Source organism: Monopterus albus, unplaced genomic scaffold, assembly GCF_001952655.1.
Source record: "Monopterus albus unplaced genomic scaffold, M_albus_1.0 scaffold99.1, whole genome shotgun sequence".
In the NCBI taxonomy this organism is placed as follows: domain Eukaryota; kingdom Metazoa; phylum Chordata; class Actinopteri; order Synbranchiformes; family Synbranchidae; genus Monopterus; species Monopterus albus.
In genome coordinates, this window is record NW_018127979.1 from 787,529 (window position 1) to 804,659 (window position 17,131).

General features: G+C 39.9%; 1 protein-coding gene across 6 annotated transcripts in view; it reads left to right on the forward strand.

Annotated features, from left to right (window-relative positions):
- nalcn (sodium leak channel, non-selective) overlaps positions 1-17,131 on the forward strand; it is a 78,000-nt gene that overhangs the window by 29,008 nt on the left and 31,861 nt on the right. For all 6 annotated transcript variants that reach the window (XM_020609553.1, XM_020609555.1, XM_020609557.1 and 3 more), the window contains 5 exons: positions 687-818; positions 2,336-2,503; positions 6,299-6,490; positions 8,219-8,356; positions 8,845-8,919. In XM_020609553.1, coding sequence (XP_020465209.1) covers positions 687-818; positions 2,336-2,503; positions 6,299-6,490; positions 8,219-8,356; positions 8,845-8,919 — 705 coding nt within the window. The remainder of the gene's footprint in view (positions 1-686; positions 819-2,335; positions 2,504-6,298; positions 6,491-8,218; positions 8,357-8,844; positions 8,920-17,131) is intronic.

Here is a 17,131-nt window from a genome sequence, read left to right on the forward strand (position 1 = left end):
TCTCACTGTAAATAACATTTATTGCCTTGTTGTTTGTGGCTGTCTGAATACATGTTCATTTTACTGGCTGGGTGGATGTTTCTCCCAGCAACCAATGAAAGGCTCCGGGTTGCTTTGAATTTCCTGCCTCTGCCCATCTTTGCCTATTTTCACCTCTTTATATACAGTACAGTGTATGGCTATGGGTCTTCTGTCTGAACAATCGTACTTCTTCTTTTTGTACTTCTTCTGCCTTTCAGCCTGTGCTCTCTGAAACCTTTGTTTTGTTTGTAGTGTAAAACACAAAAGTGCACTCTTCCTAAACCATTTAAGGATGTTACAGATCTCGAATCAAACAGTTGGTAACATTTTTAGTCTTTTAGTTATTTTCCTTGTCTTTTGCTGTTGTTTGGTATCCACTGAACTGTTTGAAGATATTATCTGTGCAGACTCACACTGAAGGAAAAGCAGATTTGAGCCAAGAAATGCTTATGTATCTTATTACTCAGTGGTACTATAGTGACAGTCTTGTCTGTCCCAGTCATAACCTTCAATCAGACTGGAATTGATTGATCTCAGACAATGCTATAATTCATGGTATTCATGGCTCACATCCAAACCCAAGTTCAATGATAAATGCACTTCTTCTTTGGGCTTTGCCTATGCAATTTACATTGATTGCAATCGAACACTGCTTTTTTCCACAGCAACTGATGCGGTCCTCTGTGTTCCACATGTTCATCTTGAGCATGGTCGCTGTGGACGTCATCGTTGCTGCTAGCAACTATTATAAAGGCGAGAACCACCGCAGGCATTATGATGAGTTTTACCTGGCAGAGGTAAGGTCTTTTTTCTCCCTGCTTTTTCTTACAATTCCACATGTACACCCTAAAGGCTCACTTTGTCGTAATATTAATACAGTTTAACACAGCAGTATGCAGTCATGCTTTTGATTCTTGTGTTACATAAAAAGTTTATTAAAAGATGCAAACATGGATTTTTCTATAGTAAAAGTCTTTATTGGAAATGTCCTCTGTGGTAATCCTTTGGTGTGTTATTAAAAGGGATTTAATCCTGCAAAATCCACGTGCTTTATGGTATTTCCCTGTGCACTCATATGATGCATGATTTTAGGATATGTCTACCAGTTCCTCCGTTGTCTGGCTTGATGATAAGTACCGTACAGTGTACTGTATTTTATTTGTATTTATTTATTCATCAATTTTAGTAATTTGTTTTCATTTTATTTTATCATTATAAAACACACACAAACAGCTTTTCTGTTATCAGTATGCAGGTGGTAAAGCACCAACAAAGATGTTGGGGAGTGTGCCCGCCTCCCCCACCCCCTTCATACCTCTATATAACCTACAGCTGGATGGAGGAGATAAGGAAAGAGAAATCCCCACAGGGCATTATCTTCTCTCTCTCCCTCCACCAATATCATATACAGCCATCGATCTGCAGATTTGTTCCAATGTGAACAGGCTGTGAAGGGAATGTAGGAAACTGAGAGACTGGATTTAGAGTTAAATGGAGAAATACATGTTTTATTGGTGTGGTGCCAATTTTATTCACTCAATCTTATTGTGTTTTCCCCTGCTTAAGACAGTAGTGCAAGAAACCTGGAGTCCTCCAGTGATTTACATTATTATTGCATGTACATAAAGCTGGACAACTGCAGGTTTAAAACAGAATGGGCAGAAGCAATGCGACATAAACAGATATCCTGTTGTTTATGTTAAAGCTCCAGAAACACAAACTCCTATATATCCCATAAGGCAACTACAGTATGTTAGATTGAACCATCCCTGACTAGCAAACGTTCGAGTCTTTCAAACCTCTGACAGTATCTAACATTCTGTTGAAGTTTTGTAAACTCCAAACTCAAACCAAGATAAGAGGCTCTAGTTAAGTAACAGTACAAATGTATTATCAGTGAATGTTACTTACATAGTGCATGGGAAAGTACTCATTATGCAGAGTGGCTCCTTTCAGAGTGTTTCAGACTGTTTTATTAAATATATGACTTGACTTTTATTAGTGAATCATTAACGTGTAAGCAGGATTTTAATGTTGTTACAGTAGTGGGTGGATTTAAAGATATGACCGCTGGACTGTGTAATCTCTGAAATTACATGGTTTCTTATAAACACTTATTACTACACTAAATAATGTGCAAAGGAAGAAGTAATAACATAGTGTGGATGCTGCTTACTCAGCATCCACACAATTATATCTGTCAAATAAATGTGAATGTTATGAAAAGAACAGGTTACCTGTACAGTACTATACTGTACCTCTGTGCTGAGAGATTTGTGTTCATGCTACCAATCTGTTCTGTTTTCTTCTCCAGGTTGCTTTTACTGTCTTATTTGACCTTGAAGCTCTTCTGAAGATCTGGTGCCTCGGCTTCACTGGTTACATCAGCTCCTCTCTGCATAAGTTTGAATCTCTGCTGGTGGTGGGCACCACACTGCACATCTACCCTGACCTCTACCACTCCCAGTTCACCTACTTTCAGGTCTGGAAACACAGGCAGTATGTATGTATGTTTATGCGCTTGCAAAAACATACATAAATCCCATTATATTCTGAATATAAAAACAGAATCATTCACATTTGAAGAACAAAAGCCATCATTTATTTTGCAACATTTATTTCCTGTGACCATGCATTAATAAGTACAACACAATCATATCACTCTTCTGGGTTAAAACCTCTTCCCTATTCATTCAAAATGCTTTAAATACTGTATGCTGTCACCAGATAACAGAAATTTGCTGAATAGATTTCTTAGTTTAACAGTTGCGTTTTTCAGTCATGACATGTTTTTGGCGTGGAAATGTAGGCTTGATGTGTTCAGTGAAATAAGTTGTACCATGGTGGTTTTAATATTATACATCTGAGCCTCAGTGTGCACTTCTCAGTCTCTGTTTGTGAGGCAGAGAGCTATGAAAGTTCTTATCTCATAACAATAAAGATAGAAGTAATCTTCTTTAGCTAGAAGTAATAATGTACAGTATGATTCTTTTGGCCTCAATAGAGATACAGTATATCCAGCAGTGGTGGTCAACACTGTATGTTTGTGTGTGATTTAACATTCTCCAAAGTGTGGACATTTTTTTTTCATCTCCCAGTTTTTATCCAAGGGTAGAAATAGAAATCATCTGTTTATAATGACCAATGCAACAACAGTACCTTGTAGCACCATCTTTCATGAAGAGAGCATTTACAGTATATACTGCACTACTGCATATCCAAATTTGAACCCCATGGCCCTGCTGTAGGTAGTATAATGTATCCAATGTAAATATTTGTGTATAATCAATAGGAAAAGGCTTTTTCATATGCCTTTAATGAACCTTGGCCATATCCCATCTGACTCAACAACTGTCATCTGCACATCCAAGACTTACACTGAAGCAAACACATGCAACTCATATACTGTAGCAGTCAACTGAAAATAAGGGTCGCTGCATTCTGAATATTAATGCCATACATTTTTTTCCAAAGTATACAATACTGTTTTTATTAGATTTGTTTTCTTCCTTCTAGGCAGCTATTTCGGTAAAGTATGAAAATTAACTTAAAGACACATGAAACTTGCTTCAGCTTGGGTGTCTGTTTCTGAAAAAAGGCCTACAGTATGTCTCGATGCCTTTTCTTAGTAGATAATACCTTAATTTTCAGTGGTAAAGCAATTTGGAGAAGTTTGTATTCCTGACTTGTTTCCTTCATGTGCTTGTGAGGGGCTCTATTATTCTCTTGTTTGCAGAACAGCATTGCATTCACAAGCTACAGCATGTTTAAGGTTTTAAAGAAAAAACAGAATGGCAGTTTTAATTTCCAGTGTTACAGCTGTGATTACAATTGGAAACATTTTCTATACAGCACTGTGTTGTGGCCTATTCATCATCTCTATTAGCTAATTTTTTGTAGACATGGTAGCAACTTTGTTTCAAAGTGTACATTTTACACATCATGCTACCCTGACTGAACCGCACTGCCTTCACATAACATTTAGCACAGATGTACATGTTTAATGAGAAAAGATGCAAATACAAACATCAATCCTGGGATTTTAAGAATCAGTATTGGCTCCTTCAAATAAAAATGGTAATCAGTTTGAAAATACATTTGTTTTTGTATCTAGTCTTATGTTCAGGTGTAGTTGCTTTTTGCAGTTTACCTGCCTTTTTATATTAGAAAATGCTATGACTGTATTTTGTATCCAAGTAATGCCTACAGTATGAAGTATCAGCAAAAGTAAAGTATCTTATATAGTGCTTTTCTGTGCAAAGAAGCACACTCAAAGTGCTTTACTCTTACACTCCCTTATACCCACTCACACACACACATTCACACATCGATGATACAGTATCACTGGGGGCAACTTGGGCTACAGTGTTTTGCTCAAGGACACTTCTACTAGAATAGCAGAGGATGCAACAGCCAACCCTATGGTTAGGAGACAATCGGTTCCACCTCCTGAGCCGCAGCCGCCCCACAAGAAGTGTCAGAGACAAAAATGATTGACCCTATTTGGCTTTGTCCAAATGATATATTCATCTCCATAAATTCAAACCGGAAACATGCTCAGATGTAGGCACGATAACTGTTAATAGTTGTTTTATCATTTTAAGTTTATTTTTAGTTTAGTTTTATCTGACCACTGCTTAGGGTTAACGTTACTGACTGCATTTCAGTCTGGATAAAATGTTACATGCTTTAGATCTCCAAACAGAGCTCAACAACTTTGTCACTCATACACTTGGCAGAATGATTTCAGCCAATGGAACCCACCCAGACACGTCCTCTCTGTGTATTAAGAATTGCAATGACTTCAGTAGCAGTGTGATTTAGCAGTTCAGTCAATTCATTCATTCAGAGAGGCCGCAAATTATACCACTTCTGGTAGGGAGGCACTGATCCGATCCTGGCTATTGGTGCCTGGCCAATATGGGTTTAAAATGCTGGACTGGATATCTGTGGCAGTGACAATGTGACACATTATGCAATTTAATTACGTGTTAAGCACTGCTTTGTCTTGCAAGAGGCTGCAACCATACACACATACTGTATGCAACACAGCTGGAAAGTCGTTCTTTATTGTTGTTTATTGTTAATTGCTGGGAGCAGACACACAATAATCTCTGAGAGAAATAAACTTGGTTTTGATACAACCATGCAATAACATCCTGTCATTCAACTCAAACTGTAGTTGGGATAACCTCTGGTAAAAGTAAATTATCACAGTAATCTGTTACAGTATTTATTGGACAAAGTAATGGAAATCCCACTCACTATAATGCAATGCAACTTAACAACACCATCTTCCAAAATGACCAAACAGTTGAATCAACAGCTCTATAAAACTGTTTCAACCAAAACTGAACATAAAGGGAGGATTTATTGCAGGGCCGCTGTGTTAGACTGCATTATATGTACCTAATAAACTGCCAACTGAGTGCATTTTATACACAGATTGGAGATTATGCTTTGACACCCTGTTCCCTGTCTAGAAAGAACATAAGAGGAGACTCTGTGGGTCAGACACAGCATGCTGGCAAGCGGCTGCACATATTCAACAGGGATGTCAGAGTCATTTTTCCATCTTTATTCTATCAGTAGCATCCATTTCAGCTCCTCAGTGTTTTGTTGGCTTTAGTTGGGTCAAAAAAGGAAGATAAAGCTGCTGTTATGACCCTGTATCCTCTGTGAGCTTACCCTCTCAGAGTTTGCTCTAAGCTTTAGAGATTGGATCTGTTATAAAATGGATAGCGGTCGTCATGGTCTGCCAGGAGTAAAAGGTGATGTCTTCCCTTTCCATCTGTCATCATGCTGTGAGTGTTATTACTGTATTTGTTAACTGTAGGTGCCCAGTTGAAGGTTTTTCTCCTTTATTTTGGTGGATATCATGGGAACTCGACTCCAAAGAAACAACTATGGCCAGGGGCATCACTAGGCGAGGCTCGATCGATAGCCGCTCTCTGGATCCCAGATCAAAGCTTGGCCAAGATGCATTACCTTTAAGGGGTTTTTGTCACCACAAGCAATTTTGGGACTAAGGCCACTGACATATCACAGTGTCACTGCAGCTTTATCACTGGGCCACGACCAGTGCTTTCTTATTTAAAATCAATATTACCAATGTGATTCTATGTTTGCTTTTATAACTATGATATTTATTTTAACTGTGTTTAAAATGGCGTTTTAAAAATAATTACACATGCTAACACTGGCCACACAAACAGCAACTTTACAATAGACATGTATGTTACGTATTTCTTTTTTGTTTCATATTTCTTTTGCTCAGGTGCTACGTGTGGTACGTTTGATTAAGATTTCCCCAGCACTGGAGGACTTTGTGTATAAGATATTTGGTCCAGGTAAAAAGCTAGGCAGCCTGGTTGTCTTCACAGCCAGCCTCCTCATCGTCATGTCAGCCATCAGCCTACAGATGTTCTGCTTTGTGGAAGAGCTGGACCGTTTCACCACATTCCCCAGGGTAAAAAACCTCTCACACTCACCTCATCACCGAGAAGGTGAACTGAATACTTTATATGACATATTTAAAAAACAAAAGTGGTTTAAGTTTTCTTTTTCACCTTAATTGTGCCCAAAAGAGTCATAGCTTATATATAAAAAAAATCCTCCTAACTTGCTGGTCTTTTGAGCAGATTCTTAGAAATCTGCCTACAAGTGTCTAAACAAATTCCGTTTTAACCAGTTACCGTTTGCTAATCATGATGGTCTAGAGTATTTTACTATAATTAATAAAAGTCACCTCGTTTTGAGTAGTTTAACAAAGCAAAAGAAATCAGCAAACCTTCTGAAGTTTGACTAAAGTGATCCTAACACATCTGGTATGAAAATGCCCTAATGTTTAAATGATTTGTTCTCAGGAAAACGTGAAATGTAATATAAATTCCAAGGTACAAGTAGCATAGCCTAGTCAAAGTCCTGACCTGAATCCAATTGAGATGCTGTGGCATGACCTTAAAAAGGCAGTTCATGCCCGAAAACCTTCCAATGTGGCTGACTTACAACAATTCTGCCAAGATGAGTGGGCCAAAATTCCTCCACAGCGCTGTGGAAGACTCATGGCAAGTTATCGAAAACGCTTGATTGCAGTTGTTGCTGCTAAGGGTGGCCCAACCAGTTATTAGGTTTAGGGGGCAAACACTTATTCACACAGGGTTTTGTAGTTTTGGATTTTGTTTTCCCTTAATAATAAAAACCTTCATTTAAAAACTGCATGATGTGTTTACTTGTGTTATCTTTGACTAATATTTAAATTTGTTTGATGATCTGAAACATTACAGTGTGACAAACATGCAAAAAGATAAGAAATCAGTAAGGGGGCAAATACTTTTTCACACCACTGTAAAATGCACCAAATAAAAGAATAGAAATTGATGGGGGCGGTTCCAGAAGGACACCTCTGACAAGCACTGGGAAGCTTGCAGATGTTGATGATGGGTTGCATGATGGGTCGACAGATGTGGCACCTCCTTTGATTTGAAGTGCTCATGAGATTCTTTCTCTCTCATTAGCCACATCATTCCCTTCTCATTTTTTCTCCCTGTCAACATTTTACTGATCCCAGGCACAGTGGGACATGAAGAGTTGCTCATAAACAGATGCCACTTGTATGCTGGGTTACCCCTCACTCTTTCATTCTCTCTTCCTTTTTCCGTACACGCACACGTCACAGTTCGGACGTCTCCTTTATGGACTGACCTGTGGCCTGGTTTATCTTTATCTGCAGTGACTGGGACATGGCATTGGGTGGGGAGCATTGCGAGGGAGGGGCCTAACTGTGAGGTGTAAAAGTGTAAGGTGAGATGCTGGAGGATGTGCCGTCGTGCCATTTGACTCCAGGGGCCACCATGTGCACAGATGGCTGTTCCCTACTCCTTCATCTGACCTCTGGAAAGTAGATGAGAGGGCAGCTGTCGACTTGCTTCCCCAGAACTCTCCCAGGTTTATGTTTAAAAATCTTACAGTCTGAAGGACAGGGTAGTCAGAAGGGGATACGCGCATCAGCTGTGTGATATTTTCTCTCCTGCGAAAAAGCATTATTCAAATGTCAAATCTGTATGTTTCTCGGTGTAATTTCTTCCCTCTCTCTGTCTTTCTTTCCCTCTCTCCGCACTTCCACTTGTGGACTCCGTGGCCCTCTCTGGACCTTTGCCTCTCTCACTTTCTCTTATCTTGTTCTTCCACCCTGCAGGCGTTCATGTCCATGTTCCAGATCTTAACCCAGGAGGGCTGGGTAGATGTCATGGACCAGACTCTGGTGGCTGTAGGTCATATGTGGGCTCCAGTTGTAGCCATTTACTTCATCCTCTACCATCTGTTTGCTACCTTGGTGAGGAACTCACTGTGCTGCTTCAATTGTAGAAGTTGAATAAGACACTGTTGTTAGTATGCTGTTTATTTGCTGCAATATTCTATTCAAACTTGTATTCTGTTATTTTGTCAGCAAAAGCAGCCTGGCAAAAATAAGTGATGAAAGGATACATGTATTTTTTTTTCTTAATGCATTCAGTTAGTGCCCCTGCCCCTTCACTGTTCTCTCAAATGATACAGCTAATCACAATTAATCAGACCTGCAGGCATAAGAACTGCTGACATTTCAGTGCTTGGCCTTCTGACACAGAGACTTTAGAGCACACACAGTCCCTGAATGACTTACACTTCACCCCAGACAGGTAGGATGTCTTCCAGGACTGAACAGGCAACAAATGCAGTACAGTTACTAAGCAGACTATGTACGTTTATTATGATGGTAATAGTGAGATTAACATATTGCAGTGTGTTCACAAATAATATGTTCTTTCTCTTGTTGGGTTTTAGATCCTGCTCAGCCTTTTTGTAGCTGTTATCTTGGATAATCTGGAACTGGATGAAGACTTGAAGAAGCTCAAACAGGTAAGGTGCATATGTAAATTATGTGCAAAGACTAACTCAAGTTCAGGTTGAGATTTATAATCATTTACCTGAGAATACTAAAACTTACCAATTTGCATATACAGCATGAAGGTTTTCAGTTTTATGAATATCTGGTACTGTAGTTTGTAGAGATTTCTAGTTACCTTGCACAGCAGGGGACATCTTGCAAGATTGGTGTTCATGCATAATTTAAATTTCAGCCCAGTTGTACTGACAAATACTGACAAATCTGCAAACATCTGTTACTCAGTGCCTCAGCACAAAAGAATTAGATGTTGCTAATATAAAATGAAACATGATTCCTCGAATGCAAGGCCTAATTTTCACCTGAGAAAGTAACTTTGTTGGATTGTTAAGAGAAACATAACAAGAGATTTCATGTTCTCTAGATTGAGAATCAAAATAATTTGGCACAGTGTGGCAGCAATGTGACATCTGCTATTCTGTCGCTCTTAAACATGATGTTTTAATGCAGAAACAACCACTAAATATGTGCCTGTCTTAAAAAGGGAACAAGAGGAGTTCCAACGTCAAAAGTGAAATAGGTCCAAGTTGAAGGCAGCGACTGTTTCAATATGTTGCTGTGAACACTGTGTGTCTCCTTTCATCATGAGCTGTTCTCAGCCTTTATGGGTAGACTTTTTGACATCTGACCATTTCCAGACATATACTGTAACTGCTGGTAAAAAAAAACAACAACCCCTATTTAGTTTTAATGAGCCAAGTACACACTGTTCAGTACCGTGTGCTGATTCTCATCAACCACAGAACTGTGCTGCCAGGGTGATCATGTTGAACTGCATGCCTTTTATAACCTGCCTGTGCTTAGCAGCAGTGCTGGAAGAAGTATTTAGATCATTTACTTAAGTAAAAGTATCAATACCACGGTGTAAAAATACTCTGTTTTGCACTCAAAACGATGGTTTTAAAAAAAATCCGAAGGTAGTAAAAAAAGGTATTAAAAGGTATTAAATTTAACTTAAGGATTGCTGTATATACCCTGCTTATGCAGATTGGCACAATTCACATTAATGTATATCATATTATTGGACTATAATTATTATTAATGTTGTATATATCACATTTAATTTTGCAGCTGGTAAAGGTGGAGCTAAACCTTGTACCGTCTGTTTGTAATTTGAAGTACCTTACATAATACTGGGTAGCTTGTGAATTTTCCACTAGGGAGCACTAACGTTTGATAATTAAACTGTGTGTTGTTTTATTAATCTCAGTCTGAGAAGTAAATCAAAGTAATGAGTAAAAAAGTACACTATTTTTGTCTAAAATGTAGTGAAGTCAAAGTATGAAGTAGCAGAAAATGAGAATACTCAAGTACAGATACCTCAAAATTATAGTTAAGTACAGTACTTAAATGCTTGGCAGTTTGGTAAAACAATAAAATAAAGCTGCATTTTTTTTCACCATGGTTTGGTGACATACAGCTTCAGTGGTTATATCAAAGACTTCTTTCTGCCTTGTGCAGTAATAAACAGTTGACTGTGCAGGTTCCATCCACTAAACAAGGACACCCAGTGCACACATTTGGAAAGTTAAAGAATTACACATGGCATACCTCTTAGAAAGTAAGTCCAGGTACAGTAGTGTTCCAGTATAAAGCTGCTCATTCACTGCACAAATTAACAAGTCAGAATGACAGTTGTGAAAGAGCAAGTTGTGAAAGTACACATGCAACACATTTACAAATGACATTTTCTCTGTCATGATCTGAAGTGCTAACTGATTTGTCTGCTGCCTGCCATTTCTGCCTGTTGTTTGCAGCTACATTTGATTTAAAAGCCAAGCACTTTCTGTTACTACCCTGGGAAGAGTGACAGGTTTGAATTATGTGCCCACATGTGGGCAGAACTCTGAGTGATTTCTTCATTCTCACATTTTTAGGGTTCTTCCCCAGAGGGTATAGTAAGCTGGCAATTAACTTAAAAAAAGGGAAAACCTTTTGAATGGTCATACACGGAGAAATGTTCATAATGGAAAGTCTCAGGTCAGCTTTTCTTAGTTTGTATCCATATAATAACTTTAAGGAACAGATTTGCACGTACATGTGTCCTCACTTAAATGCTGTGCACTGTGTGCAGTCATAGCAGGTTGGCACGTCTCAGCTTCTCTGGACAGGTGATTACCCACCCACAGCTGAGTGATTTGGCGCAGTGACTGAAAAATTGCCTATTTTACAGGAGCTTCAATCAGGGACATAGAAACTGACTATAAATAGACCAGAGATGGTGATCACCCTCCCACAAGAGAAGGCCTCTGCAAACATGGCAAACACCCAATGGCATATCCAACCTTTGTATAAGAAATACGCACATACAATTACAGTGTTTGTGATGAATCATTTTTGCTTGCTGTTTGATGAATGGCTTCATTGAATTGGTAATGCTTGTAATTTGTCATTTATGTGACTTGGGTCCATGGCAAGCCCTTAAAGAAAGTAAAAAATGACATGCACAGAAATACTTTTGCCTGTGTTGTTTCAGTGAGTGTTATGGGTATAGAATGGATATCAGTCAATTTTGAGAGCTAGTGTTTGACCTAGAAAAGCCACGTGCACTTGGGACATGGTTAACTGTTACTTCTTCACAGTTGGTCAAGCACACAAACAAAACAAATTTAAGCGGAATAAAGTATGAACAATAAACAGTGACTTCATGCAAATTATGTTTTTGGTAATACCATTTTGTCATGGTATTATTTTGTCAGGCCCGCTCGGCGCGACCTGCCTCTCTTTTGCCTTTCTCTCTCCTGCTCGCGCTTTTTTTGGGATCAGCACCTCAGCTGTGTCACTTGCTACAATTAGTGACTCGTGGTTTGTCACGCACAGCTGAGGTGCGTTACTGTAATGACTTCCCTACCTTATTTTACCTTATCCGTCATCGCTGGAGCATTAACAGAACTTATACCGACATACCTGGATATACCGTTATTTGTGGTATGTGTCTGACAGTTCCTGTGCTGTGGATCTCATTTTGTGCGTTGGTTACATGTTTTGTGTTATACGTCTCTAGACGTCCACGCTGACAGTTCCTGTGCTGTGGATTTCCTTTTCGTTCGCCAGTCCTCCTGGTTAGTTTGTCTATCATCTGTCCGTCCTGATCCTCCTACTCTCCTGGTTCCTGTCGTTAGCCTGTCTACTCCCCTGGTCGTCCTGGTCTCCTCAGCCGTCTTTTCCCAGCCCTGGTTGTATGTATTCATTGACTCTGTTCCTTTTTGTGAGGCCCCCATTAAACCCCCTTTTTTACTAGCACCTGGGTCAGCAGTCTTGAGTCCTACCTCAGTTCTCCCTCACCCTCCTGGTGAGGGGGACTAACCATAACATATTTGGAGTCAAATAAGGGATGGTGTACGTGTTTTTGGTGCAAAGCAGAAGAAATGGATGCCATACACAAGTTGACAATGCAGGGAATAATGAATAAAGCAAACAATTAAAGGTGCAGTGTGTGATTTAGTGACATCTAGCAGGGAAGTTTCAGACTGCAGTGTTTAGCAACGCTCTCATACAGTACATCGTGTTAAACAGCCCTCACAGCCATATCACAGTGGTTCCTGTAAATGTAGGACAAACAGCACACTCGAAAAAACAAGTGTGGCCAATGTGACCGAGCAAAAGCTAGCAGCAGCTCACTTGACCACAGTGCCATGTTCTAGCTGAAGCTATCAAACAAAAACTTGCATCTAGGTGAAGTTTACTTGTTAGGCCAAGTTACTGTCCAGCAGAAAACAGGCAACTTTGGCAACATTCTGGAAATATGCATTCCTCATCAAGGATTTCCATCTGCGAAAGGCCGCATCAGTGTTTATCCTCATCTTGTGCCCTCGCCTATCCCGTTTCTTCATGTCTTTGTTTCTTTGACGATGGGGAGTCACAGTCTTCCTTTTTCTTGTGTTAAAGTTTAACCGTGACCCTACATTTCTTCAAATTATAGTTCTTAAACTCACAAAACTCTGGTTTCTGACATTACGACTTCATTTTCCAAGCACCTCCAAATCCAAGCTGCTACTTCACCATGAAAACGCAAAATTCATGCTCCGGTGTATGGTTTGTCAGTTCTGGGCTATTGTAAAAAAAAAAAAAACATGGTGGCCTCCATGATAGGGGACCTGCTCCTATGTAGATACACTGTAAAAGTCTCATTCTGAGCTTACAAAAGCAACAGTTCTTATTTTCTGGTGATTACACATTAATGAAAACATAATTATGCATACTGTAGGCAAAATCTGCTAATAAATCCTTCTAGATCCTGCACACTGCACCTTTAAATAATTTGTGACAGTTAGAGGCTAATGTGTCAAAGTGAGCAAATTAGAGATGTGTTTTCTGTCATGCTGAATGTTGAATTTGTAGCTACTATGGAGTAAAAATATATTTTTGAAAGCTGTTGGTGATAGTGTATCTTGCCCTAAAATCTCTTATCATTCTCCATGTGCTTGAGAAGATCAGTTTATAAAACTAGGCAAACATGTCAACTTCCCTTAGATGCCATTGTTTTGCCACTACCCATTAAAGACTTAAGGCACAGAAGTCATGTGTGGTTGCACATGTGCTGTCAAGCTTTAGGCACTAAGGCCCAGCACAGTGCAATTATGCATGAACCATTTTGAAAATATTTTCTGTATGCAGTACATTATGTTGGCAGGTCAGTGCTAAGGTCATGTTCTGTATTACATCCATCATGCTCCTGCTACAAAGTACTGTCTGACTTTAACATTAAAAATGATCACACTCTGTAAATAATGGATTAATTAGTGTGATTTAGTGAATTTATTTGTGTATTGCATTGCATTTAATGCATTGAATTAAGACCTCTTGGTGAGCTCCATACATGGTAGTTCACAGAACTCCTGATCATTAACTCCGAAGCCATTCCCTGTGTGTATTAACAGTGTTGTACAGTCAGCCAAAATTTTGACTGACTCATCTGGGGAGTTAATTTTATTATCAAGCATGACAGGTCAGCAGTGTCTTGTTTAAAGCAAACGCGTGAGTGTGTTACTGCAGAATCAGTTGATGACTATAGATAGCGAGACACCTCTGCGTCATTACATACAGTAGCATTTACAGTGTATAGAACAACTTTAATGTTAAGACCAACATGTTTCAGCTTGTAGCCTTGTAGTCAGGGTCTGTTAAGAGCATATAACATAAAGCCATTAATTAGTACAGATATATAAAAAAATTATTTTCCTGCATGTTTATCAAGTGCAGTGTCACCTGTGTCAATTAATAGACACACCTTTTACCTCTTTACCCTCATCTACGCACCTTGGCAGTGGGTGAACTTGTGTTCTGTGTTTCCTTCATTACACAGAGTACAGAGAAATAAGAGGCCAAACAGCCTTTTTGGCTACCAGTATGTACAGAATCACCTTATGACTCAGAGCTGACAGTAGAACTAACGGTGTTACCAACTAACAGCTGTGACAACATACACTAAACATAAAACTTGTATAGACCCTATAAGATAATTCTTAAACTGCTTTTAATGGAGTTAGTGGCAGTATATCTCAAAACCACCGAGTCTATATTTACATCTATGAAGCAGACAGGCAACACATTTTGATCGTCATTATGTCGTCAACAGGGAAGGTTTATATTTCCACCTGTCACTCCATGCGTATGAGCTATGTCTGTTGCCATGGCCAGGTGCCTGCGTTTGTGTGCGGTAGCACGGCTGCTGTGTCTGTCCATGCTGGTGATTCGATAACGCTATCATCAACAGGGGATGTTGCTAAAAACATCTGTCGTCATCATCTGTATGCTGATTGCAGACCAGTCTTTTAAGAGAATGTCTTGCATACATCAGCCTCGACAGACCATTTGTCTTGATTTGGTTTTTCATCTGAGAGTCAAAGCTTGGAACAGCAGATGAAGCACAGGGGGCTTGTGGGTGATCGCACTGGGATCAAGGAGACCAGCGTCAGCTTGCTGTCCTGTAATGTCTGGTTGCTTTAATGTTGTGTGATGTGAGCCGTTGGCAACTGAGTCTGTGCATTGTAATCACCGTCTGAGAACAGGAATTAAAGTTGTCAGCTCTCAACACACATAAACCATACACACAGGTGCACATACATGCACACACACGCAAACACACATACAGATTGTACATGCGCAGTGCAGAGTAATCATTAGGGAAGTGAGAGAAAGCAGGGCTGCAGCTAATGAACAACTGGTCTATTCCACCATACTGATGAGGCAGGAGCAATAGGAGTAGGTGTCATTTCTTACTGTAGCTGATGTGAAACTTGGAAGAGCATGAGATGTCATTTAAACATTTACAATGCACAGTAGAAACAAATGTATCTAATCTAAGCTATTGCTTAGTATGTGCGTGCATTCTGTTGTTGCTACGAATATTTATGGACAGCACATGTTGTATCTATACAATACCTTTAAGTTAGCCATTGTAAGTGGGGTACATTTAAAAAAAAAAAGATTACTTATTTCAATTACTATATTTTCTGCAAGTAACAGATATTCCTAGTTATTTTTTGTTGACAGAAACTGTGTTTAAAGAGTAGAATCCTTTCTGCATATTACAGCATTAATATGACAATTTGAAAGTGAGATAGCACCTCTGTAGTGGCATCTTGTCAGCCAGTAGCTACATGTGATCTGAAACACGACTTTGTCTGTTGGATGCTGTTACTGTTACCTGACCTACAGTGTTAGGTCAGTGGGCTTTGTGGCAGGAGAGACAGATGGCCAATCTCCCATCTCCATCCAGCAAATCATTCATTGTCTTCATGGCAAGGAGGAAGTGCAGGAACAGTGAAGGTGTTTACCCCTAAGGGCAGTGATGATGATGATAATGTGTGCGTCTCCTCATGTGTATGGGTGTGAGTTTTGACTGGTGATAAATATGTGCATGTTTTTGATGTGCACATTATCTTTTGCATTTCTGAGTATGTTTGTATGAGAGTGGAAATGTCTGGCAATCAAAGACGTCCTCAGGCCAGGTAGATGAGTCATGAGGAACGCATCTGGGAAATCGTAAAATAGAAGCGAGCAAAAGGGGCAGCTGTGGCTCAGGAGGTAGATCAGGTTGTCTCCTAGGGTCAGTGGTTTGATTCTCAGCTTCTCCAGTCTGTGTGTCAAAGTGTCCTTGAGCAAGACACCAACCCCCACTTTGCTCCCGGTGCTTGTGTGAATGGGAGAATGGCTTGTGTGAAAGTGCTTTGAGTGTGCTTCAGTGCATAGAAAAGCATATACAAGTTCATTTACCTTTCCTTCATCTACAGTCTGTTTACAAAATGCATGCAGGCGAACATTTGAATCCTTTGCACACTAAACTCTGAAGCCTCTCACTGTGTCCTCTGACAGTTTCTCTTTCTCTCTTCCAAAGTGTGTCACATTCCTTTGAGCAGAGAGGAGATTGTGTAGCTGTGTGATTGCACAGCCTGTAGAGGTCATACAGCCCCTAGTTTTCCTGTCTGTGACTTATTGTCCCTAATGGATCCTGCATAATAATGTGACATTTCAACATTGGTGTTTCTATGTAGATCTTTAAATTGTGTCCTGCTGTTTAATAAGACTAGGAAATAGAAATACAATCATTGTCTTGACTCATTTGCAGCCACCCTGAGGAGCCACCACACACTCATGATCCAAATACTTTAGGGAGTCAAACAGACCACAGACAGAGGGTGTGATGTGGCACAGAGGTAATCAGATTGTTGTCACCCATGGTGTGGAGAGAAGCATGGAAGTGACACTGTATGGCTGCATCTATCTTTTTTGTCAGTTGACCAGTGTATGATCTGGCATTGAGAGATCAAACAGAAGGAGGAGGGGGAGGTGGGAGAGGGAGATGGAGTGAGTGATAGAGGCTGCAGAAGAGATAAACACACGGGAGAGGAAGCGGAACAGGAGGAGAGGGAAAAGAGATGTTTGCTTTGGGTAGAAATGAGGTTTAGGATGACTAGTCACTGTTCCACAGCTGTGACAGGAACATAGTGTCACCGTGGCAACAGTGACATGATAAGGGACTCAGGGGACAAGGCTCCATCGTATCTTAAAGACCTCGTAGAGCCTTATCATCCTAACAGAGCACTTCGCTCTCACAGTGCAGGTGTACTTGTGGTTCCTAGAGTCCACAGAAGCAGAATGGGAGGCAGAGCCTTTAGCTATCAAGCTCCTCTCCTATGGAACCAACTCCCAGTCTCAGTTCGG